Source organism: Rhinichthys klamathensis, unplaced genomic scaffold, assembly GCF_029890125.1.
Source record: "Rhinichthys klamathensis goyatoka isolate OS25496 unplaced genomic scaffold, OSU_Roscu_1.1 h1tg000436l_1, whole genome shotgun sequence".
NCBI classification, from domain to species: domain Eukaryota; kingdom Metazoa; phylum Chordata; class Actinopteri; order Cypriniformes; family Leuciscidae; genus Rhinichthys; species Rhinichthys klamathensis.
The window spans coordinates 515,768-540,603 of NW_026606932.1; the positions used below are offsets into that span (position 1 = coordinate 515,768).

General features: G+C 37.2%; 3 protein-coding genes across 7 annotated transcripts in view; 1 reads left to right on the forward strand and 2 right to left on the reverse strand.

Annotated features, from left to right (window-relative positions):
- The window catches only part of kcp (kielin cysteine rich BMP regulator), a 107,112-nt gene that overhangs the window by 23,931 nt on the left and 58,345 nt on the right, over positions 1 to 24,836 (reverse strand). The gene's annotated exons all lie outside the window — the stretch shown is intronic.
- Positions 692 to 10,639, forward strand: dnaja2b (DnaJ heat shock protein family (Hsp40) member A2b). The gene is made up of 9 exons (XM_056236015.1): positions 692 to 829; positions 3,244 to 3,303; positions 3,392 to 3,621; positions 3,892 to 3,972; positions 6,100 to 6,233; positions 6,326 to 6,522; positions 7,368 to 7,512; positions 7,599 to 7,726; positions 9,607 to 10,639. The coding sequence occupies exons 1-9, from the start codon at positions 752 to 754 to the stop codon at positions 9,793 to 9,795; spliced, it is 1,242 nt and encodes a 413-aa protein (XP_056091990.1). The 5' UTR covers positions 692 to 751; the 3' UTR covers positions 9,796 to 10,639.
- On the reverse strand, positions 10,022 to 24,150 carry LOC130071300 (uncharacterized). 5 transcript variants are annotated; one of them, XM_056236011.1, is made up of 12 exons: positions 24,015 to 24,149; positions 23,709 to 23,853; positions 23,489 to 23,581; positions 20,903 to 21,001; positions 20,655 to 20,719; positions 20,183 to 20,572; positions 19,617 to 19,784; positions 18,483 to 18,602; positions 18,259 to 18,373; positions 16,765 to 17,334; positions 16,365 to 16,505; positions 15,328 to 15,395 (listed from the first exon to the last, which is right to left on the reverse strand). In XM_056236011.1, exons 2-10 carry the CDS (start codon positions 23,850 to 23,852, stop codon positions 17,212 to 17,214), a joined length of 1,317 nt encoding a protein of 438 aa, XP_056091986.1. In that variant the 5' UTR covers position 23,853; positions 24,015 to 24,149; the 3' UTR covers positions 15,328 to 15,395; positions 16,365 to 16,505; positions 16,765 to 17,211. The 5 variants fall into 5 exon arrangements, with proteins under 5 accessions (XP_056091989.1, XP_056091988.1, XP_056091986.1 ...); XM_056236012.1 differs by having other exon boundaries at positions 20,183 to 20,321; positions 20,400 to 20,572; positions 23,709 to 24,147; XM_056236010.1 differs by having other exon boundaries at positions 23,709 to 24,150.

The following is a 24,836-nucleotide window of genomic DNA, read 5'->3' on the forward strand; positions in this document are numbered from 1 at the left end:
TTTATGGGAAGAGTAAAATATTGCTCTTTTTAGTAAATGGAGGATTATGACAATATTTAAAGTTGTATATCATATAAATATAAATGTAGGTCGAAAATCTAATATAAAATAGTTTTTTTCCCACCAGGTTTTAGGAAGGAAATACTCAACTGAATATAATATATTATTTTTATTATATATTATATTAGTATATTACGCAGTGATTGTAACTTTTTAAAGTTTTTTTTAGACTTTTACTCTTGGATACCAAAAAAAAAAAAAAACAATTTAAATGTTTTATTTATTCTTTATTTTACTTTTTGTAAAAAAGAAGAAAAAAAAGAAAAAAGGTGAATACCTGAATACTTTGTACATGGCCAGTATATTAAAATATTAGCACAAAATATGATTTTTTATTAGTAATTAATTATTGAATTTATGATATTCTAAAGACAAAATAGACATTTAAAAACAGATGCTAGAGGATACAGTACAGATGTTTAATCAAAACTGTATTTGAGGTTTAGGGAGAGGCATAATATGACACTATAAAAAGCAAATAACAAATAAATGGAATATAGAATAGATCGTAGTAGAATAAACATAGATTGTTGTTTATCAATCACTGTGGCGCAGGAGAACAAGCGAGCGCGCGCACTGTGCTCATGCACGAGCTGGAGTCACTGATGCGGCGGCGCGCACGTGACGTCACGCAGCCGGCTTTTCTCTCTCTCCGCTCCTCCTCGCGCAGCTGCTGCTCTGGTCTGCAGACATGGCGAACGTCGTAGACACTAAACTCTACGACATCCTCGGAGTATCTCCGTCAGCCACCGAAAACGAGCTTAAAAAGGTAGAGACAGACCTTTCCGCCCCGCGCATCGTACAATAACAAAACCAAAGATGCGCGTGACGTGGGATGCTGCATGTTGGGGGAGCAGCCACTGTTGTGTTTTACAGGTTGTTAAGATCCTTCAGTGTGGCCTTTTTTTTGGATCTGGAAATAATTTGGGGAAGGGTTTGAAATATATACGTTCAAATGTGTAGTTTGTTTACTATGTGTATTGCTGTAAAGTGTCCTTATGCTGTGTGAGCATCAGCCAGGTGCTGCAGACAGATGAAGGTGCTTCTTGCAGTTCAGAAGCTTTACAGTGGAAGGAGATGCTTAGCTTACAGCTGCTGTGTCGAACCTGAGCTGGTATCTGATATGCAATGAGTTCGAGATGTTTAATGCAACATGAATGCCTTGTTTTAGGTATTTTCAAAAATGAATCGTCATGTTTGTTTTCAGTCCTTTGTTAGAAGGTGAACGGGCTCTGGCCTTGATCCCCAAGTTGCCTGCGTGTTATGCTGGCTTTTTGTTGTTGTTTGATTGTGTCCACAAAGGATTTCAGAAAGCACAGCAAGACCAAAAATAAGGCCAGATATGTGGATTTATGACACAGTAGATACATGAAATAACTAGTAGGCCTAATGCGAATTCAAAGTCACTAGGTCCAAGAAAATGCACAATCCATGGAATGTGCTTACTGCAAAATAGTCCTGTTCGTGCATGGTTTTGAAATCAGCTTGTTTTGAACAGTCAAATGTGGAGGAAATTGGGATCTTCCTCCATACTCAATTTTTCAATGGGTTTTCAATGACACATAGCATCAGTTTAAAGGCTTAGTTCAAACAAATTCTCTCATTAATTGCCCTCAAGTTGTTCCAAACCCGTAAGTCTTTCGTTCATCTTTTTGATGAAATCTGAGAGCTTTCTGTCCCTCCATTGACAGTCGATGCAACTACCAAGTTCATAAAGAGATCGTAAAACGAATCCATGTGAATTGAGTGGTTTAGTCCAAATTTTCTGAAGAGACTAATGAACATTTTTAATTTAGTCTTTTATTCACATTTTTGAAAAATTATTTGACCTTTATTTTACCAGGGAATAAAATCACATTGAGATTACAATCTCTATTTTTTTTAAGTGAGCCCTGGCCAAGAAGGCAGCACATAGAGGACACAGACAACAAGTAACAAACAAACAGACAGGAATGCACATGAATATAAAAATAATAACAGAAAATCACATTTCAAAACAATCGCAAACATGTTGATAAATTTGATTTAGGTAGGACTTGAGTTCACTATGTGAAATAAAAACCTGCAATTTTAGCTGATTTTGCAACTCATTCCATGAAGTAAAACATTCGTTCATCCACACAAATGAAGATCTTTTTATATAAAGATATATCTTCGTATAAACATGATCAGCGAACATAAACAGAAGCTCAACCGAACCTGCTTGACGCACGAGAACAAACCTCTTGCGGAAGCTCAAACACACGAGAATGAACCTCATTGGTTCTCGCACGTCAAGCGAACATGCTTGGGCTTCCGTTTACCACAACTGATGTGCGAGTTGATGAATGTTTATATGTGAATAAAAGCCTAAATTCAATCTGTTCATAATATAAAGCGATCATGTCTCTTCAGAAAATTTTGGACTAAACCGCTCAAGTCATATGGATTAGTTTTATGATCTCTTTATGAACTTTTTGAAGCATCAAATTGGTAGTTGCGTAACTGTCAATGGAGGGACAGAAAGCTCTCAGATTTCATCAAAAAGATCTTCATTTGTGTGGACTGTGGATGAAGGAATGTCTTACGGGTTTGGAACAACATGAGGGTGAGTAGCCTAATTAATGGCAGAATTTTTTTTTTGGGTGAACTATTCCTTAAATAATAATAACAGATCGATAGCCAATTGTAAAGGATGTTGATGAAATATTATGCAGTGTGACATGATATAGTACATAGTAACACTGATTAGAAAATAGTTAATGATTGTTTTTTAACTATTTACATGTTGTTTTGTGGCCTACATGGAATCTTTTTTAAATTTCTAAAAATTAATTTGTCAAACTGCAGGACTATTTAAAATGTTTAAATGTGTTTGTACATTTTCATTTGATTACTTATTTAATTATAAGTACTTTTTAAAAAATAAATAGAAAATAATAATGAATTAAAACATTTGTTCCAACGTGCTAGGGTGTTTGGCAGTTCATTATGTTGTAGCTAAGGTGAACTGGGTGGTTGCTAGGTGGTTACTTTAAATTTCTTTGATATTCTAGCTTCTATGGCGCTGGTCCCTCTTTCAAAGTAAATCAATGAGAATTTAATATTTATCAGACTGAACAAATAAGTTTCAAACAACTCTGATTATGGGAATTAGTAATACATCAACACTAATTAGTGAGGTTTTGTGATTTCTATTTTCAGGCATACCGGAAACTAGCAAAAGAGTACCACCCTGATAAAAACCCCAATGCAGGTGACAAGGTGAGTTCTCATTCTATGGAAGTTCTGAAAGCCATTAACGAAATAATAATAATTTGACCTTTTTGTTAATTCAATATTTTTGTGTTAGTTTAAGGAGATCAGTTTTGCATATGAGGTACTTACTAACCCGGAGAAGAAGGACTTGTATGACCGGTATGGAGAACAGGGTTTGCGTGAGGGTGGTGGTGGTGGAGCCGGAATGGAGGACATCTTCTCTCACATCTTTGGTGGAGGTCTGTTCGGCTTTATGGGCGGCCAGAGCACCAGGAACCGGAACGGTGGCCGACGGAGAGGAGAGGACATGATACATCCACTGAAGTGAGTGAATATGAAAACAAAACCTCTGCTTTTTTTTCTGGAGAACCTGAGAAGTCGAAAAATGAAGTAGTTAAAGATGGCAAATTATTCTATGCATGTCCTATTTTTAAGTCAGCATGAAATCAAAATAGATTTTTAAAATGTTATTGGGCATGATTTATCTGTGCACATTGTTCCAAAGAAAAGTGAAGGGGTGAGTTATAATTTAAAATGCATAAAAGAAAAGTTCTTTACATTTTTAAACTTTTTTTTTTTTTAAATACCTAATAGAGTGTCTTTGGAAGATCTGTACAATGGAAAAACAACCAAACTACAGCTAAGCAAGAACGTACTCTGCAGTGCCTGCAGTGGGTGAGTGTTTTAAGCTGGATTTTATGCAACATTATAAAAATTAAAGAGGACCTATATGTATTTGTTTTTGGTGTCTACTAGAACATGTTTTCATGCTTGAATGTTAAAAAACAAATAATTTTTCACATACTTTACATTTAAAGTATTGCAGCTGCACCTCTCTTCTGAGTCTGTCAGTAACTTTCTGAGGTGCGTTAGCCGAAAGCATCGTTAGCCAACTATAACCGCAAGTTCCATAGTTATTAGCATAGTTCAACAAGTCAGTGTTTCCCAAAACAATAGTTCCAATGAACATTCGCAAACAGCATTGTAAAGATGTGTGGTTGGAATGACAGCATAGTTTCTAGTTTGTAAGACACGTGGACTTAAGTCCTTATCTTGAGCAAAATAAGCAAGCAGACATTCAGTACAATCTTTTATTTTGAATACATACAAATGTCATTTACTTCTTTTAGTTTGTCAAGAGATTTAAAGCGCTGAGTGCGTATGTGCTCTAGTACGTAAGAACGAGTCTAGATTGAATCTGAAAATAAAGCAAAATAACAGACAAATGGGAATTGGTCCTCAGATGCCATGTCCGTATTTTATAGGAAAAAATCTAGCATTAATTCGATTCATTAAAATAATTTTTTACTCCACTACCTGCGTGGCATCATTAACCAATATGGTTGAACGAAAATTTTGCGACAGTGCGGTTTCGGGAAACAGTTGTGACTAGCTGGTTGATTTCTTCAACGACGCATCGTACTATGGTAGTTAAGCAGTGAGTTAAGTCATTCTACGGGAAACACACCCATGCTTAGTAGGGGTGTAACAATACCCTCATGTCACGAATCGATACATATCACGATACTGAACTCACGATATGATATTATTGTGATACTCCTAGACATATGATAAAAGGTTAACAATGTAGTGTTGATTAAAAAAAATGCTAAATTTGATATTACTTTGTGGGTGTAAATGAATAGGCTTGGATTTAGTGCTGATAACCCAATGCACAGGAAAATAGACATCAGAATAAAAATATTCATGATTCTGAAGCTGAAAATACAGAATTATTTTAGACGAATATGCTTGCACTCTGTCACGGACTAGATATATTTAAAATAATGTAGGCCACTTTTTACTGGTAACATAAGACACTTGGCATTATCGGACCCACAAATATTCCCTCATTGCATTATTATACATTACATTCAATCTTATAGACCTTATATAGCCACGCCCCTTTTCCGCGCTGAGCTCATTGTCTTTTGACTTCCGGTCTGTATTTTCACAGCGATCTTGCGTAGTTATGAATGAACGGCTCGTTAAAAAAATCCCCAAGGTCCATTTGTTAAGACATATGCTTTACAATGCTTATCATAAACATTACAATGGTCATGATAACTTTCGTTAACTCTACAATAAGTAAATCAACTTCACCAGCTAATTACTCCTGGACAGCGATGCCATAGAAATATACAGAGCGACCGCAAAAACGGAAGTTCAAAGACAATATTCTAAAGATGGCGGCGCCCTCGTTTCTCTGGTGCATAAGGTCTATATAGTAGTTTAATGTAGTACTGACAATAAAACAATGTAAACTTGAATCTCACACAGTCATTTTTATTTTGGGTGAACTATCCACGATACATACTGTTGCATTTTCGTATTGCGATATATTGTTACACCCCTAATGCTTAGTTAATGTTTCTATGAAGCCCCTCCTTTCAAAAGGCGGAATGTGCTCTGATTGGTAGGCTGGATCAGTGTGTTGTGATTGGTCAGCCACTTCGAGCGTGTTTCTGAAATGTCACGCCCCATAACCATGTTTCAACACACTATTAACAGAACTCAGCCAGGCCTCACCCCTTTATTTTGCGTATGCCTTGGGCGGGAATATAATTAAATGAGGAATACATAACACAATTGTGATTTTATTGTGATACGTAACATAACACTCTAAAGAAAGCTTATAATGATGTTCTCATTATAATTTTATGTAGCCTATATGACAGACTTGGGAATTACATTTTCTTATCGGGCCGATAACATAAAAAATTAACACATATCGGACAGCCGATATATCGTGCATCCCTACAAAATACCCCTTTTCCCCCCTTAACTCTTCTTCTTCCTCAGTCAAGGGGGTAAAACAGGGGCCGTGCAGAAGTGCGTCACGTGTAGGGGCCGTGGCATGCGGATCATGATCAGACAGTTGGCTCCTGGCATGGTACAGCAGATGCAGTCTGTGTGCACCGACTGCAATGGAGAGGGTGAGAATTCAGTACTATTCATTGTTTTTATGCAGTGAACATGATTTGTGATGGTCTAAATTCAACATTTAAATGCTTGGTTGCGTTTGTAGGGGAGGTGATCCACGAGAAAGACCGCTGTAAAGAGTGTGACGGCCGTAAGGTGAGTAAAGAGGTGAAGGTCTTGGAGGTGCACGTGGATAAAGGAATGAAACATGGACAGAAGATCACATTCACCGGAGAGGCGGACCAGTCGCCCAACACAGAGCCTGGAGACATTATACTGGTGATGCAGGAGAAAGATCATGAGGTAAAACACACACGAAGAGCAGAAAAGAGATAATAGTTGGACTCTAAATGACAACTTTTTTTTTTTTTGACCAATACTTTATTATGCTTTTCTCACGAACAAAGTTACCAGCATTAACACTGAGAAATTTTCATTGAGTTAATTCAGTGTGGAGGACATAACTGAAAACAAATATAAAACGGATATACACAAGAGAAACAGATACACATACATAAAGAATATTAATAATAATGAAAAAAGAACTATATACATAATGTCAGAGATGGATGAATAAAAACTATTTTGATTATCGGTTAATGGTTACAGACAGTAATTACACAACTTTTTCCATGCTCTTCCTTAGATAAATGTGCACACTGAAGTCTATGAATGAATTCTGTAGGTTATATATAATACACTGTATAGGTTACAATAAAAGTCATAAATTAAGTTTGAAAGCAGCAGTACAGTTTAAATAAAGTTACCAAACAACAGGCTGAGAATTACTAAATAACATTTATAAAATTAAAACATTTAGGTTTATTCTTTTTTTAGTACCCTGGTAAAATAACTGCTCATAAAAAACAACATTACTTGTGCTGCATACATGATTTCAAATTTTGGTTAGGATTAATTTCAACTTAAATTTGATGTTGAAGCATGAATATCGTTTTGATAAATGATAGTGCACATTGTTTCATTTACATGTATGCAAGCAGCATTTAATCACTTTCTGGCTATTGGGATGTGCTGTTTTGCAGAATGACAATATTTTCATTATAGAAATATAACATTAAAATGTAAGTAATTGCATTTTCCACTACTTTTAAAGAACAAAACCTTCAGTATGATGTCTTTGTATGCAGGAGTTCCGTCGTGATGGAAACGATCTGCACATATGCCACAAGATTGGCCTGGTGGAGGCGCTCTGCGGATTTCAGTTCATGCTCACGCACCTTGATGGACGGCATCTCGTCATCAAATATCCCCCAGGCAAAGTCATAGAGCCAGGTAAGCACAGGTTTTTTTTTTTTTTTTTTTTTTGTTCTTGTTTTTATAGAATATTTTCTCGGAATTGTCCTTGTGTCCTTTGCCAGGTTCTATAAGGGTCGTCCGGGGGGAAGGAATGCCTCAGTACAGAAACCCGTTTGAGAAAGGAGATCTGTTCATCAAGTTTGATGTGCAATTTCCTGAGAACGGCTGGATCAGCACAGAGAAACTAACGGTGAGATTCCAGCAGTGTTGACTAAAACTATTAAACATTGTTTTCATTTATTGAAATAAAGCTGAAATAAAATACAAATAATAAATAAATAAAAATTCTACTTAAAGGTGCATTGCGCAACATTTCATGTTAAATATACCAGTTTTTCTAACCCATACATGCTTAAAGAATTGCCTGATGGGCTGAATGAGCCCTTCTCTGATCATCACTGCGATTGCCTCTATAATCCTGTACAGTAAAATAAATAATAGGGATTCGGGACGGAATTTGAGACTGGGCGTGACGTCACGCGCGTTCACGCTCAACTGGCTATGTCTGGCAGGTTTGTGTATTCGCCGGCGCCGCAATTCTCCGTATCAGCGAAGACAACTCGAGCGACAAAACTTTAGTCAACTTTCGACAAAAGTAGAAGATGGATTCAAAGAGACCGGCTTGTAGTTCATTCCGAACCCCAACGCAAACTCCATGTAAGACAAAGAAAAGAAAATGTTTGTCTAGTGCCACCAAAAGGGGCAAATTGGAGTCAGTCAGGCGTCGGAGTAAGACGAGAGTCAACCTCAGGCTTTCAACAAATGGAGAGATCTCCGGTCTGCTCTAGGGCTCAAACGGGATCCTCAGTTGGCTTTTTTCTTGATAAAACGGTTCATGATTGTGTTTCCATAATAATACAATCATAAGTGGATACAGTAAACACATAAAACAGTTCAACATGGAGATAGATGGAAACAAAAACCGAAGTTTTCTAATACCCCCGTTTTCCCCTCATACATAAGTGTGTAATTTACTCAAATGCCTTTCCTTTCATATATTTAAAATGACTTGCAGATTTATAACTTCATTACCTCTGAAGACATTATGACTAAACAAAAGATTTGTGCGGCTGATGCTCCTTTGGTTATGAACATGAGCATGCACACCTCTGGTTGCAGTTTCGCTTGTCGCCAGAGGGGGGCATAGTTCTGCAAAAACTCAGAGACTAGCGCAATGCACCTTTAAGCGTAAAAATAAAATTTGAAATTACACAAATACACTGAAAATATAAAAATAAAATAAATCAAAATATTAATTAAATACTATAATAGTATATAAAAAAACAATGGTTTTCAAAAGTACACACATATTAGGTACAATTGTTAGGTTTTTATCTTAATAGTCCTTTTAAGACTAAAAAAGACTAGACCATTTTTATGAAAGCAATTTTTTTTAGCTTTTATTAATATGCTAGCCTTAAGGTTATGAATAAGCTGGTGTGTTCCAAAATAATGACAAAATTCGCATTGAGGAGATATAAGCACTCAACTTGAGAGACTCAAAACAGTCTCTCACTTCCGCTGAAATGGATCGCGGATGTTTATGACATCACCGCGGACTTCAGCTTCTCATCAAATCTTCTGTCCAATCAAATGCTCACTAGAATGTAAAGCGTAAAGCACCTGGCCAAAGCTACCGTTGACATGTCACGGAGCAATATGGGTTGGAGATGTGTTCAGTTGCTCAAACGCTCGAGTTGTATTCCGTTTTCCAGCTGTACGATGGTTAAGAATGAAATGGTAGCTTGAATTTATTCACACCTCTACTACCGTATCGTCAGCGCTCGGATTCGCTTCCATGGTGCTGTCAAGTACGACTTGTAGTCTGTGAGGTAAACCAAACGCTATTGGCTATTTGAAAAGGGGGAGGAGCCATTCAATATCTCCCGCCTTAGCTTCCTGTTTCAGTGGAAATTACATCAACGCATCATACAAAGCTGCGCGTTCAAAGGCACTTCAGTGGGCCTTTAAAATGCGTTCTAAAGTAGCTTACTAGGTCTTGACTGAAGACAAATAGCTCCATCTTGTCAGTTCTACTCACTGTTTTCATGTCTGCGTCTGTTCATACAGGAGTTGGAAGATCTGTTGCCGTCACGTACAGAGGTTCCTGTCATCTCAGCGGATGCGGAGGAAGTGGATCTGCAGGATTTTGACCTCAGTCAGGGATCAGCAGGCAGTCACCGCCGTGAAGCTTACAACGACAGCTCTGACGAGGAAGGGGGTCCGCATGGCCCGGGAGTGCAGTGCGCCCACCAGTAGTCCCACAATTCTTTGCAAGTTTTGTTTGGGGAAGTGTTTAGATTCCCTTTTGTCGGACAGATTCCATCCTCACCCTCCACGTTTAATCATATAGTGAACCGAACACACACACACTTGCAGTATATATAGACATACACTTACACTTGCATTATTTACTGCAATCTCACATGCAAACCTACAAGTAAACTCATTCATGCGCCATTTTAAAAGAAAAGACAAGCATAACTAGAGGCAAAGCAAAATAATTTATTCACTACTTTCATTTCCATTGTAGACATTCACAGTATATATGCTCTCTGAATATATATAAAACGCAACGTCTGCGGGGAGGCAGACTGTGTTGTTTAATTTATAATTAACACGCACGCACGCGTACGTTTGTTTTAAAAGACTGAGGCATTGTGCAGTTTTCTGGAGTTCAATAAAATGTTCAAACGTGTTTCATTATATACTTGCCAGGTATTCAGGCATTGTCAGTCATCTTGTACTAATAATTCAGAGGAAGTGCTGGTTTCTATTCAATGGCAGGACAGGATAACATGCATGTGGGCGTCACACTGAGATGAATACAAAGCAAACCAAACCCAAAAGTGTTTTAATGTGCTCACTGTCTATGGTAAAGTTATACGAGTCATGCAATTTATTATTTGCCAAAGAAACACAACAGTCTTCTTAAAAGATCAAGCGCCAATGTGTGTGCATGCATTGTAAGCACTAATATAAACTTATAGGGGGTGGCATTTATCATTGGCAATTAGGAAAGTGTTTGAACCTTGAACAAAAGTTGCTATCGTTCAAACACAGTTACTTTTGTGCTCCTACATCAATAAAGTTGATGAATGTTTTACTGTGTGTTCTGTATGTTTGTGGAAATGGGTTTGAGTATGCACTAGTGTCCTTCTTCGGTTTCGGTCATACGTTGAGCTGTGGGCGCAAGAAGCTCTTTAAATCCAGCTGTATTTCTATAAAACCAAACAAATGGATTAGTACAACTTTCATTTTCTGCTAGAGAGAACCTCATGATTTTCTTAGCATATTTCTGATGCTGCTCTTTTTGAATCACCATAGGCTGTTTTGTGTGGAAGCCGCACAGCAAATAAAAAAGGTAATAGCGAGTTTATATCGCAATTCTGACTGAGTGAGAGAAAAAAATCAGAAATCCACGAAAAATAGCCACAGTTACGGCTTTTTATCTCATTTCAAAAGTCATTGAAAGTATCACTTTCAACTTTTAATACATTTATGGACTTATGCCATAATTATGACTTTCTATGTCATCATTTTGTTATTTCATATCACAAATATTACTTAGTATGTCATAATTTGAACTTTTTATATTATAATTTTGGTAACACTTTATTTTAAGGTGACACACAGTTGTTACTACATGTACTTACTATAGTAATAACAGTAAATTATGCATAATTACAAGTAACCAAACCCTAACCCTTACCATAAGTCTATAGTAATTACACATAGTTAATTAAAATTACTCTGTACTTACTCAAATAAGTACTATGTAACTATTTTAATTTCATAATTATGATTTACCAAAGCATTATTTTTTGTTGGAAATGGGCTTCCATATTGTGGTCCATAAGACTAAGGAGATCAGGAACAAGAGTGAATGTTACAAGAAATTTAATTAAATTAACTAGCCTAGCATATGTGCGCATACGTTACCTCTCTCGTCTGGTCTGGAGAATGCATGAGCGCTCTCTCCTCATTTGCTGGAGTTTCTCTCTCACTAAAGTTTTCTGTTGTAGCTCATCCTCCTAGAACATTCAATCGACATTTACATCATGTCCACACAGTGGTGTGTGAAAGAGAATGCACATGAATTTGTGTGTACCTGTCGTAGTGTGTCAGTCAGATGCCTGAGTGTGTCTTCCTGCGTCAGGCCCAACAGATCTTCATCTGCCTTCCGACTCTGGACGATGGCCAGTCGCTCTTGAACCTCAACAGATCAAAACAATTTACTCGGATTTCAATAGTCAACTATAAACTTTTACCCTCTTTATTGTCAACTTGAAATGAAAAGTGACCCTGTTTACATATTTAATTTACATTCCTGGTCTTGCTGTGCGGATTTGGCAGTGAATATCCTGTTTCACCCAAAAACGTCATATTATGAATGAAAGTAAAATGGGTTATGAATTCAATAAAGGTCCAAAAGCATAGGATATGGCCCTTTTTTAACAAAATATTCCGCAAATAAAACATATTAAATGAAGCAAATTTCTGCCACATAATAAAAAATTATTTCTTTGGTCAATCCTAATTATGACATAAAGGCCTTGTTTTACAGACAGACAGGGCTTAAGATTAATCCAGGATTAGGCCTTAGTTCAATTAGGACATTTAAGTAGCTTTTATAAATGTGCCTTAGAAAAAAAAAAACATTACTGGTGTGCATCTTGAGACTAAACAATGGCAGAGACATATTTTAAGATATGACAGACAGTGCAAGTTGCTTTCAGTTAAAACAACTCAAACATGCATTTTAGGGACTAGGTTTAAGCCCTGTCTGTGAAACGGGAAAAAGCCTACATTATGAGATACTATATCATAATTATGAGATAAAAAGTCAAAATTATGACATAATCATTATGATCAGTCAAAAATATAAGATAAAGTAATGATTATGACACAAGTCAAAATTCGAATAAAAAGTCAGAATTATGACATAAAATACTTTTTGTCAAAAACATGTTTAAACCTCATTATGACTTCATAACTTTGACTATCTCATAACTATGTCTTAGTATCTCATAATTCTGGCTTTTCTATCTCATAATTATGTTATGTCATAATTTCACCTCTTTTATGTATTATGACTATTTTTCTCATAATTTTTCTCATATTTGTGATCAGTTTCTCATGTAAACTTTTTATGTCAAGTATAATTTACCAAAAGCATAATTTTTGTTGTTGTGTGACAGAAATAAGCTTCCAATAAATATTGTGAAGCATTCCAATATTATTCTGCAGATGGCACAGATGAGTTTGCTCACTCGGAGTAGTTGTCTGTCTCTGTCCCGTTGCCAGCGTCGCTCTGCTTTCCTCTGGATGTCCACAAGGCAGCGCATGGTGGCGTCCCGCTGTAACTGCTGCTCCTCACCCGCTCTCTCATAGATCTCCTGGTTCCTCTGCTCCTGAAGTGAGGCCTCCTTCTCATGGGTCTCCAATGTTTGCGTGGGTTCAGCGTCTGGGACACTTGCTGGTGGCGTGTCAGTGTTTTGTAGCAGCTGTGTAGGTGTTGAGTCGGGCTGATGGGTGTCTCCGAGAGGTTGCCGTGTGAACTCTCCATCTCTTATATCCTCCTGTTGCTGCCCAGCCTGGAAAAAAAAAAAAACATGATATTTGCTGTATAATTATTGTGAAATAAAGATTCCTTGTGATTTTAGATTTCAAAGACAAAGTGATAGAAAAACACTGGATATTGACTGTAACCTATTTATTTATTTTGTTTGTTTTGTTTCAGTTCCAGCTTTAATTCTTGGGTTTGAGAAATACAGTTTAAAATTGAAAATTAGTATTGTTATTAGTATTATTATTTTCAACATGCATTAACTTTTAAGTTAAGTTTAAGTTTTAAGAACCCCAAGGGAGACCTTCAGGGGGTTTCTGAGATTGTGTAAAACACTAAACTGGGAACACTTTACAATAAGGTTCATTAGTTAACGTTAGTTAATGTATTAACTAACATGATCTAACAATGAGCAAAACATTTGTTGCAGTATTTCTTAATATTTGTTAATGTTAGTTAATATAAATACAGCTGTTCATTGTTTGTTCATGTTAGTTCACAGTGCATTAACTAACGTTAACAAATACAACCTTTGATTTTAACAATGTATTAGTAAATGCTGAAATTAATATTAGCTAAGATGAATAAATGCTGTAGAAGTATTGTTCGCTCTTCATGTTAACTAAGGTAGTTAACTGATGTTAACTAATAAACCTTATTGTAAAGTGTTACCACTAAACTAACTAACAAACTAAACTTACCTTAAATGAACTAACTAAATAAAGACAAAATAAATACTTAAAACATTTTCATTAAATGTTAATAATAAAATACTAATACAAATATTTCACAAAGGAGTAACCTCCAAAAATGTGAAAATGTTGTGCATTATTACAATCTAGGGCACTTCAAGTAGACATTTTATATCACAGGTTTTCATCTAACAAACAAACAAACAAAAAAGGCTGAGAACCCAGATCTATTTCTAATTTTACGTATTATATATACAAAAAGCAATACAGTCACGGTTCAAAAGTAATTTGAAGTGACTCTTACTGTGATGAAGCCTGAATGGTCTTGTTGGATCAGTGTCTGTGTCTCTCCTTTCTCACTATCTGAATGCGTTTCTTCATACTGTGCACTTAGCTGCAGTGAGACCGAGCTTATGTTCTCCTGGTGTGTGTAGATGTTCACATCATGTGGATTTGTGTCAGGGACGTGTGTGTTATTATCTCTATCCTCCTGCACTGTAATAGAGACGGCCTCTTCCTTCTGTTGAAGAGTCACTTCCTGTAGAAATCAAACCTTTCCATGTATAAATGAACAGTTTGAGGTGATTTAACACAGAAAGAGTGCATGTGTGTATTGCATGTGTACCTGAATGTGATCCTCTCCGTGGGTTGGTTTGCTCCAGGCCAGTGTGATCAGAGAGTTTTGTTTCTCCACTGAAATCTCCTCATGGTCTCCTTTGCTCTTAATGTCTCCTTCTCTTTGTCTGTCTCCGTCCCTCGCCTCCATCATGCTCACTTCATTTCTTGGGTCTTTGACATACACAATCTCTAAATATGGAGTATCTTCTGGATCTAAAACCATGCCACATCCTTCAAACACAGAAATACAGAATAAATGCCTTGCCCGTGTCTCAACAAGTTAATGCAATTTTAATGTATACACTACCATCAAAAGGGGGTCAGTAAGAATTTTTTTTAAGGAAATAATACTTTTATTCAGCCAAGGATGCATTAAACTGATCAAAAGTGACATTAAAAACAGTCACAAAAGATTTATATTTCAAATAAATGGTGCTCTTTTGAACTTTCTATTCATCATAGAATCCTGAAAAAAAAATTAATAAACATGGTTTCCTCAAAAATCTTAAGCAGCCCAACTGTTTTTCATCATTGATAATAACAAGAAACATAATTCATGAGCAGCAAATCAGCATATTAGAATGATTTCTGAAGGATCATGTGACACTGAAGACTGAAATTCAGCTCTGGCATCACAGGAATAAATGACATTTAAATATATTCAAATAGAAAACACTTATTTTCAATTTCAATAATATTTTTTATAATTATTTTATCAAATAAATGTAGCCTTAGTGAGCATAAGAGACTTCTTTCAAAAACATAAAAAAAATGACCTCAAACTTTTGAACGCTAGCCTTCGCTAGGGTACATGTATATATGATAAATGCAGGGATAAATTCTCGTATCCCTGTTTAAAACTTCATCTGTAAGGCATTATATTAAGGATGTGGCATGAATGTTTGTCATTTACCAGTGCAGAGTTCTTGTTTTTCACCATCTGACAGCTCTTCATGCTCCTGTTCAGACCTCTCTCTCTCCTAACAGAGACACAGGACACAGTTACTCACCTTGTATTCCCTTCAATTGAATATCTAGTTCATCTCTTCAAGTGAAGGTTCTTCGCTGGTTTCTTCAAGTACTTTAGGTTCAGCAAAGAATATTCTACTGTAAGTATCAAAAACCATTTCTCAAAGTAAAGGGTTCTTGAGTTGTACTGGTTCTCTGGATATTAAAAAAAGTTCTTAAAAATAAAGGTTTCAAAAGGGGGTTTTCACAGCAATGCCCCTAAAGAACCATTCAGTCAACAGTTCTTAGAAGAACCATTTTTCTTAAGCCCCTTTCACACAGAGATTCCGGAAAATACATGGATAAAGCGACCCGGGATTTGACCCGGGTTCGTTTGATTTTGGTTCATTCACACTGCCAGTGATTTTCCGGAATCAGAGAGTGCGTTCACACACAACCCGTAAAATTCCCGTAAAGACACGTGACATCGATGTGACATGTAATGCCTCAGCAGCGTGTATAGTTTGCTTATGAGCTGCGATTGTGCATTTTTTTTCTCTGATTCGATCATAAACTAGCGCATTACGTACCATTTCACTAGCCTGCTTTCACTTCACTTCAGCGTCATCATTACGACACGGCATTGCTTACGGCTTTTGTTCACACAGCGCCCGTTCCGGGACTGATCCCGGCAATCTAGGTCCTCAACCCGGCATCAATCCCGGGTCGTGTTTGCGTTCACACAGAAGGCGTTCTGGCAATTTCCCGGGATCAACGCGCTGTGTTAAAGGGGCTTTAGTGTGAAGGACATTTTAAAAATCTAAAGAACCTTTTTCCACTATAAAGTGTAGGCTCTTCAGAACATTCCTTAGGTTCTAGGTATCATCTGTTAAAAGCAAAAGAGGACTTGCTCTATAGATCTAGTGCATATATGATTTTGGCATCAGGAAAGCATGATATGTGATTGGTGATGTCTAAGTGTGGAAGTCATTTGTCATTACGGTTTCAGCGTTCACTGTGTTGGTGCCTCTGCTGGCGTGTGCTGGCACACGTGACTGAAAAACTTCATGCAGGTTTTCGAAACTGGGTCCATGCAGTTCACTCTCATATTTGTGAAGCAAAGTCCAAAGACCCTCAGGGTCCTGAGAAAGGAAAGAGACTGGATCAAACAAGCTATTAAAAACATAGAGACGTTAAAAATTGTGGTTTAAATCTCATTTATCACACTGCAAATTGTCCATTTGAGTGAACTGCATTGTGGGATGCCTAGGATTTGCACATTTTAGCAAACATGTATTCCATGCATATACTGAAATTTCACAGACTGTGCTAAACATACATACTAAATACTGCAGAAATAATGATAGTATGCTATTCAGAGTGAGTGCATGTGAGATTCACCAAATCTGGCAGAGAGTATAAAACAGTCCAGGCCTCATCTTCATGTGCTTGTGTCAGCTTAGTCAGCAAATGAATGGCACATTCCACCCATGAGACATCTATCCGAGAACACCCTGGGGCGAAGGGTCCAGTATAAGAACCATGTGCTTCCTGTAGAGCAGCTTTAATCTGCTGCAGCCTCAACACACAACTCTGATCCACTGCGTTTCCATGCACCACGTCTTAAAGACACAAAAATACACACTTTTAATGAAAACCAGAGAAGGGATATTTTACTGCTGATGTGCTTCTAATGCTCAATTATTAGTCATTTTGGCTAGTTCCCCCCAAAATTAAATGCAAATCTGGATTTGGAACAACACGAGAGTGAATAATTAATGACAGAATAATAATTTTTGGGGCAACTATCCCTTTAATAGTGATATTTGTGTTTTTATATGTAGATGATTAACTGTTGTTTTCCTGAATGTTTCGGAGCCCCTGGAGGTCGCTCAGGGAAACCCTGTGCAAGATCTCCAACAATTGTTTCCTTTCCTGCTCCTGACACAGAACCAAAAACTGCAGCACAGCCTGATGGGTAAGAAAATAAACAACTTGCAATAAAACTGCACATAACACGAGCATATAAGAGAAATATTGTTGGCTTCAAGTCATGTTGGAATGAATATATTTTTGAGATAATCATACACGAATGTATGTATTTAGCAATAGTACTGTTGATAAAGCCGATACCAAATGAGGAGACCAAATTATTTCCCCATGGTTTTCCTAAATTTTCCATCATTTTCTGTAGGAGCACAATAATGACAAAATGTCATTCAAAAGTTTGGGGTCAGTGTTTTTTTTTTTTGGAAAGAGAGAATTAAATTGATCAAAAGATAAGTAAAGCAGTAAAGCCATTGATAATGTTACAAAACATTTCAACAAAAAAATGCTGTTCTTTTGAAATCCTGAAGAAAAATGTATGATGGTTTCCACAAAAAAATATTCCTGTTTTCAACTTTTTTTCAACATCCACAATAGTAAGAAATGTTTCTTGAGCAGCAAATCAGCATATTAAAATGATTTATGAAAGATCATGTGACACTGAAGACTGAAAATTCAGCTTTATTTGTATATAACATTTTAAATTGTAATAATAATATTCACAGTACTGTATTTTTGACCAAAAATAAATGCAGCCTTGCATACAAGACTTTTTCAAAAACATTAAAAATTGTACCCCAAAAATTGACCTCAAACTTTTGGTGGTGATTAAATAACAACTGCACATAATGCAAATGAAGATAATACATTTTATTTATATTTTTAAAAGGTCTTTCTGTCTTTGTCAGTAAGTAAACAAGAAAAATTGCCCAACAAGTTCATTTAATTCCAACTTATAACACATATATACACATAACACAACTTAACTTTCAAATTCCTAAACAGGAATTTGGAGGATTTGTATTTGAAGGCAGCAAATAACACGTGTACTGTATGTGCACACAGTACCTGCTGTGTGCAATTTACTTTTCTCCAGCCCAGCTGTTTTTTAACGGTGGGATCCACATTTTCCTGAAGCCAGATTCTAGAGAGTTCCTGACTGACTGAGCCTCTCATATAAGGCCTAGAACACACAGAGATGGTTTTTATTCAAGCTTGCACACTTTGGAGTGAAAATTGGTGAATGAGTCAGCATACAGTCAGTGTTTAAAACCCATATTTAACACGCTCACCATCTGTCCCAGTGCTGTCTGGCGACCAGCAGTGCTGTGTAGGACTGTTCTTCTCTCTCAGCTCTCCGCACAGCGACACACATACTGAGATATATTACACGCAGAGCTTCCTGTCCCACTCTGCAGGAGCAATACATCACATCACAACATTGTGGAACCATTAGCATAGATATTACCATTAATATAATAGATTGATATTGACATTAAAAAGTCATGCTTAACTATGGCAGTATGTGAATGTCAACATTTCTAGTTGTGCATGCTCAAATTTCTTGTGTCATTGTGTTTGTGTTGCATTCTCAGGGTAGCCAGAAGAGGCACTATAGTGGGCAAAAACATTAAACCTTCTTCTTCTAATCTATGGTGTATTATGTCTGGTGTATTCGAACCATAGACAGTAAAAGAAATGGACACAGCGACCCCATAGACTTCAACGCAGAAAAGTGAAGCCAATTAGAAGCACTCACTTCCTGATGGCTGAGCGTACTGCGCATGCTCAAACTGAGCTTGACGACGTAGATGTGACGTGAGCAACCTGTCTGACATTTGTAAGTCTTCTAGTAGCTGTGCCAAGAGGAATCTGAATCATTCCCTTCCGAATCTTGCAGAGCCGGAGAGTGTGAGTAGGAGCTGTCCATGAGCTCGCAGCAGGAGCAACTTTATGACTCTCTATGGGCTTCCCCCTTGACTGTATGCCTCCACGTCCCCCCGATTGCGCGCGAGCTTCTCCTCCTGCATGTCTATACGGTAATTTCTCTACTGTGCGACAGAGAGTCGCGTGTTATGACGCAATCGTTAGCCTATTTTTATAAAAACGGCTTCTATGGGGCCATAACGTAAGATACAAGGTAATGGAGCCTTTTATACATTGTCGTGTTTCTTTAGAAATAAATAATGGACAAATGGAGTCTTTGGACGCCTCAGATGTAAAGTTATTCGCTGTCAAAGTGACGGCAAAATGAATGGGAGTCAATGGAATGCTAACAGCAGGTGATGGTCTGCTACAATGGCGGCCCCCAAGGGAAGCTTCAGTTTCCGGCTGATGGATTACCCCCTTGATTCGTACTACTGATGCTGTTAGCCAATCACATACATCTATTAGAATTCATCAACCAATGAACACAATTGAATGACCTGTTCATGAGCGCGCTGATTGCTTCCTTCTCATCTTGATAATGTGACTCCAGCTCTAACAGGAAGATGACAGCGGACCAACCCTGTTCCCTCGGTTTGGATGACCAAGCCTGATCTCTAGGTTTAACACTCTCAGGACAGCCTCGCAACACCACAGAACCACAGCTCCTACCATATTCATCAAATAGAATTAAGTAGTAATGTATTTCGTGACACTTTAATTAAAGCCTTTAATGCATTATAAAAGTATTGTAATGCATTAATTATGCCTTGTAATGCACCTTATGATGCACTGCATCATATCATGATTAATTGTAACCACAGTCAGAATTCATTATAATTCTTATCTATTAATTGCTAATGTAATAAAGAATCTGCAAACATTATAATGCATTTTACCTTTGGTTACAATTGTTAATGAAAAGGTATAGTGCAATTTAATGTACATTGTGAATACATTTATAATGCATTAGTATTCAAATAAAGTGTTACCATGTAATTTTATATTTGGGTTTAAATGGCAAATATATAATGGAAGATTAGAAAATCAACATAGCTAGTATTACCTGTAGCACCGGAGGGCCCCGGGCAGCCCACACATCTGGAGAAGGTCTCTGTGTCTGAAAGCTTGCTCTACAAACGCTCCCAGTTCACACACGCAATCTGTCTGATCCCACGCTGACATCGAGTCCCACCAAACAACACCTTTAATTATGTGCAAAAAATACTCTTTAACTATTCTTTGAAAGGGAGTGTTTGAGTACTCTGAATTTGATCTTGTACCATACTCATCCTGTAACATCTCTCTGTACAGGTGCTCTTTGATGACGTCATATTTGTAGGACAGGAGTTGGAGGATGTCGGTACTGCTGGGAGAGATCCTGCCCGGTCGCATGCTCCCAGCGTTCCTCTGAGAAAGAGATGGTAGGACACTCCAAACACCATCAAGAACAAGTCTGGATCAGAAAGCAGGAGGAATATGTGGTACATTTGTGAGAGTATAAGCAAATTAACTAAAGAGTGTGTGTTTAAAGTGACCTGGTGTAAAGTCTCTTGGCCCTATTCTGAAGACACAAGATACTAAACTGCTCTGGATCTTGCTCCTAGAAGAAAAAAATACAGAATATCACCAAGTATATAATGTACACATATGTATCAGACACCTTGCAAGGCGATTTTCAAATTAGTAAATGATCATGATTCTAGCTAAAATAGAGTGCAAAGCTAAACAACTAAAAAATACAATTTTAATTTTAAATATGAATTTGTATGGACTAGTTTTTTACCAGTTGTTTAGAGATGCAGTTGATTGTTGAGGACTGTGCGTTTTGTTCGAGAGTACGACCGATTCTACCAGCCTTCAACATCTGGAGCTCCCAGTACAGCTACAGAAATCATAAGCAGTTTACGTTCACGTCTTTTAATTAAAAAAAAAATAACTTCACAATTTAATCCTACATGATTTTCAAATTCAGGAACCCAAAAGACCCAAAGCAAAGCCAAATATCTAAGATAAGGGTTCACTCTAAGAAAAAAAATCCATAGAAAACGAATAATGTCCTGGCAGATTTTTTTTATGGACATTTCCTACAACCCTAAAACACAATGCGTAAAATACCTGAGAAGAATCAATACAGAAAATGCCTTGAAATTAACATGGTACATTGCGCTGTATTTTTCCTGGCTTTTCTTAGAGCGTTAAAGGGATAGTTCACCCAAAACTGAAAATTCTGCCATTAATTACATATGTGAATAAAAGCCTATAAACCTATAAGCGAGTCTCTTCAGAAAATTTGGACTAAACCGGTCAATTCATATGGATTAGTTTTACGATCTCTTTACTGTATGAACCTTCTGAAGCGTCAAAGTGGTAGTTGCATAGACTGTCAATGGAGGGACAGAAAGCTCTCAGATTTCATCAAAAAGATCTTCATTTGTGTTCCGAAGATGAACGAAAGCCTTAGGGGTTTGGAACGACATTAGGGTGAATTACACAACAGGAATTAATGACAGAATTTTCATTTTTGGGTGAACTTTAACCTCTAAAATTGAGTGTATATATATATATTAGAGCTGCATAATTCTGGATAAATTGAGAATCACGGTGGTTTTGTGAAAGGTTTAATAGACAAAGGCAAATCATTATCATTTAGGAATAAGATTGCTGAATACTGATTAATCGTGCAGCTCTAATATATATATACAGGTCCTTCTCCAAAAATTATCATATTGTGATAAAGTTCATTATTTTCCATAATGTAATGATAAAAATTAAACTTTCATATATTTTAGATTCATTGCACACCAACTGAAATATTTCAGGTCTTTTATGGTTTTAATACTGATGATTTTGGCATACAGCTCATGAAAACCCAAAATTCCTGTTTCAAAAAATTAGCATATTTCATCCGACCAATAAAAGAAGTGTTTTTAATACAAAAAAAAAAGTCAACCTTCAAATAATTATGTTCAGTTATGCACTCAATAGTCAATACTTGGTCGGGAATCCTTTTGCAGAAATGACTGCTTCAATGCGGCATGGCATGGAGGCAATCAGCCTGTGGCACTGCTGAGGTGTTATGGAGGCCCAGGATGCTTCGATAGCGGCCTTAAGCTCATCCAGAGTGTTGGGTCTTGCGTCTCTCAACTTTCTCTTCACAATATCCCACAGATTCTCTATGGGGTTCAGGTCAGGAGAGCTGGCAGGCCAATTGAGCACAGTAATACCATGGTCAGTAAACCATTTACCAGTGGTTTTGGCACTGTGAGCAGGTGCCAGGTCGTGCTGAAAAATGAAATCTTCATCTCCATAAAGCTTTTCAGCAGATGGAAGCATGAAGTGCTCCAAAATCTCCTGATAGCTAGCTGCATTGACCCTGCCCTTGATAAAACACAGTGCAACAACACCAGCAGCTGACATGGCACCCCAGACCATCACTGACTGTGGGTACTTGACACTGGACTTCAGGCATTTGGGCATTTCCTTCTCCCCAGTCTTCCTCCAGACCATTTCCGAATGACATGCAAAACTGAGCAACAGTCCAGTGCTGCTTCTCTGTAGCCCAGGTCAGGCGCTTCTGCCGCTGTTTCTGGTTCAAAAGTGGCTTGACCTGGGGAATGCGGCACCTGTAGCCCATTTCCTGCACACGCCTGTGCACGGTGGCTCTGGATGTTTCTACTCCAGACTCAGTCCACTGCTTCCGCAGGTCCCCCAAGGTCTGGAATCGGTCCTTCTCCACAATCTTCCTCAGGGTCCGGTCACCTCTTCTCGTTGTGCAGCGTTTTTTGCCACACTTTTTCTTTCCCACAGACTTCCCACTGAGGTGCCTTGATACAGCACTCTGGGAACAGCCTATTTGTTCAGAAATTTCTTTCTGTCTTACCCTCTTGCTTGAGGGTGTCAATGATGGCCTTCTGGACAGCAGTCAGGTCGGTAGTCTTACCCATGATTGCGGTTTTGAGTAATGAAACAGGCTGGGAGTTTTTAAAAGCCTCAGGAATCTTTTGCAGGTGTTTAGAGTTAATTAGTTGATTCAGATGATTAGGTTAATAGCTCGTTTAGAGACCCTTTTCATGATATGCTAATTTTTTGAGACAGGAATTTTGGGTTTTCATGAGCTGTATGCCAAAATCATCAGTATTAAAACAATAAAAGACCTGAAATATTTCAGTTGGTGTGCAATGAATCTAAAATATATGAAAGTTTAATAATGAACTTTATCACAATATGCTAATTTTTTGAGAAGGACCTGTATATATTATAAGCAAGATTATATATATGTAATATGTATAATATTACTTTAGAAATAAGAAAAATAAAGTAAAGCTGAGTATTTTAGAGAAATATAGAAGGAATTAAATAAAAAAAATACCTCTTCTCTGTTCTCCCGCTGTTTCTCCATCACAAGGAGAACGTGCAGAACTCTTCTGGCTGAACATGACAACCCTCCACTCTGACCTCTGACCTGAACACATCAAACTCTGATATCACATTAAACATTTCTTATTTCTTTCTCTTTCTACTTCTCTTTTCTGTCTCGCTCTTCTCATTCATGTGATTCTGAGCCGAATGACTGTGTTCCGAATGTTCACCTGTGAAATGGCTGTCTTTGTCTCCTCCAGGCTGGCGGTGATGAGAAAGACGCTCTTATAGAGGGAACAGATGACGTCCATGCCGACCTCATCCTCCGCATGTACACCGATGGTCTCACAAACCAAATGCAAGCACTCTTCCATCCTAAAAAAGACAAAGCATTTCATATAAGCTCAATTTCATCACCACAAATGTCTTTGAACGAAATAAATATACACACTACAAGCACAATCAACATAATGAAATGTGTTCTTGCTGTACATCTTAATGCAAATATAAAATACAAACATAACAGATAGCTCTACCTTATATAATTCCAACTTGAAAAGAGAAAGTGTCTCACTTGTTCGATGAGTTTATCTTCATGAATGATGCACGATTACAACAAAGCCACGTCTGTTGCTGAGGAAACCTTTAGGGTCAGATTACAGTGGCAGCTTAGCGCTGACCACACTCTTCCTCAGGCAAATCATGACACCCAATCAGCTACAATATATAAAAAGCCTGGCTGAATCCTACTGTAAACCTTGTGTTAGATAGCTCTTATTTTATTTTTGGTTAAATTGAAACATTTAGGATTTACTTTGAGTTAAAATGACATTTATGTTTTATATCAAAGTTGAAGAAATTGAGTTTTGCTGAAAATTATTAAGACAACCAACCAAACATTGTAAGACCACAATATATATTGGTTGAGCAAATATCCGCAATATAATCTTTTGTATTCTACAGTAAATCTAATACTATAAAGTATTATCACTATAATCTAAATCTAAAAAACCTGTTTTTCACTAAATGTAATTTTGAGTAAGCCATTTTAAATGAGCAATAAGAACAAGCACAGACTGGGTAAAGGTGGTATTTGGTGTAATAACGCAACACAGTAAATATGAGAATACTTTAAATATGACATATACAAATACTGATGAATGTCAATGCACCTGATAACATACATACAGACATACACAACTCAAAATAATTCCGTAAAGGCACTATATCAGATTAGCTCTTTTTGTGTTTCTATTTTTCCATATATTCACTGTCAGTGTTGTAAACAAAATGATCAAATGTAATAACATATTGCTTATAAAACTCTGTATTTAAAGAGAGTGATAAAATATAGTCAC

Excerpts from the sequence above, each read along its gene's own strand:
- LOC130071300 (XM_056236010.1), bottom strand. The coding sequence starts at position 23,876 with ATGAAATGCTTTGTCTTTTTTAGGATGGAAGAGTGCTTGCATTTGGTT. Across the intron at positions 20,573-20,654 it reads GCCAAGAGACTTTACACCAG|ACTTGTTCTTGATGGTGTTT; the intron begins GTCACTTTAAAC and ends TTTCTGATCCAG. Across the intron at positions 19,785-20,182 it reads GGGGCCCTCCGGTGCTACAG|GAGCTGTGGTTCTGTGGTGT; the intron begins GTAATACTAGCT and ends TGAATATGGTAG.
- dnaja2b (XM_056236015.1), top strand. The coding sequence starts at position 752 with ATGGCGAACGTCGTAGACACTAAACTCTACGACATCCTCGGAGTATCT. Across the intron at positions 3,622-3,891 it reads GACATGATACATCCACTGAA|AGTGTCTTTGGAAGATCTGT; the intron begins GTGAGTGAATAT and ends AATACCTAATAG. Across the intron at positions 3,973-6,099 it reads CTCTGCAGTGCCTGCAGTGG|TCAAGGGGGTAAAACAGGGG; the intron begins GTGAGTGTTTTA and ends CTTCTTCCTCAG.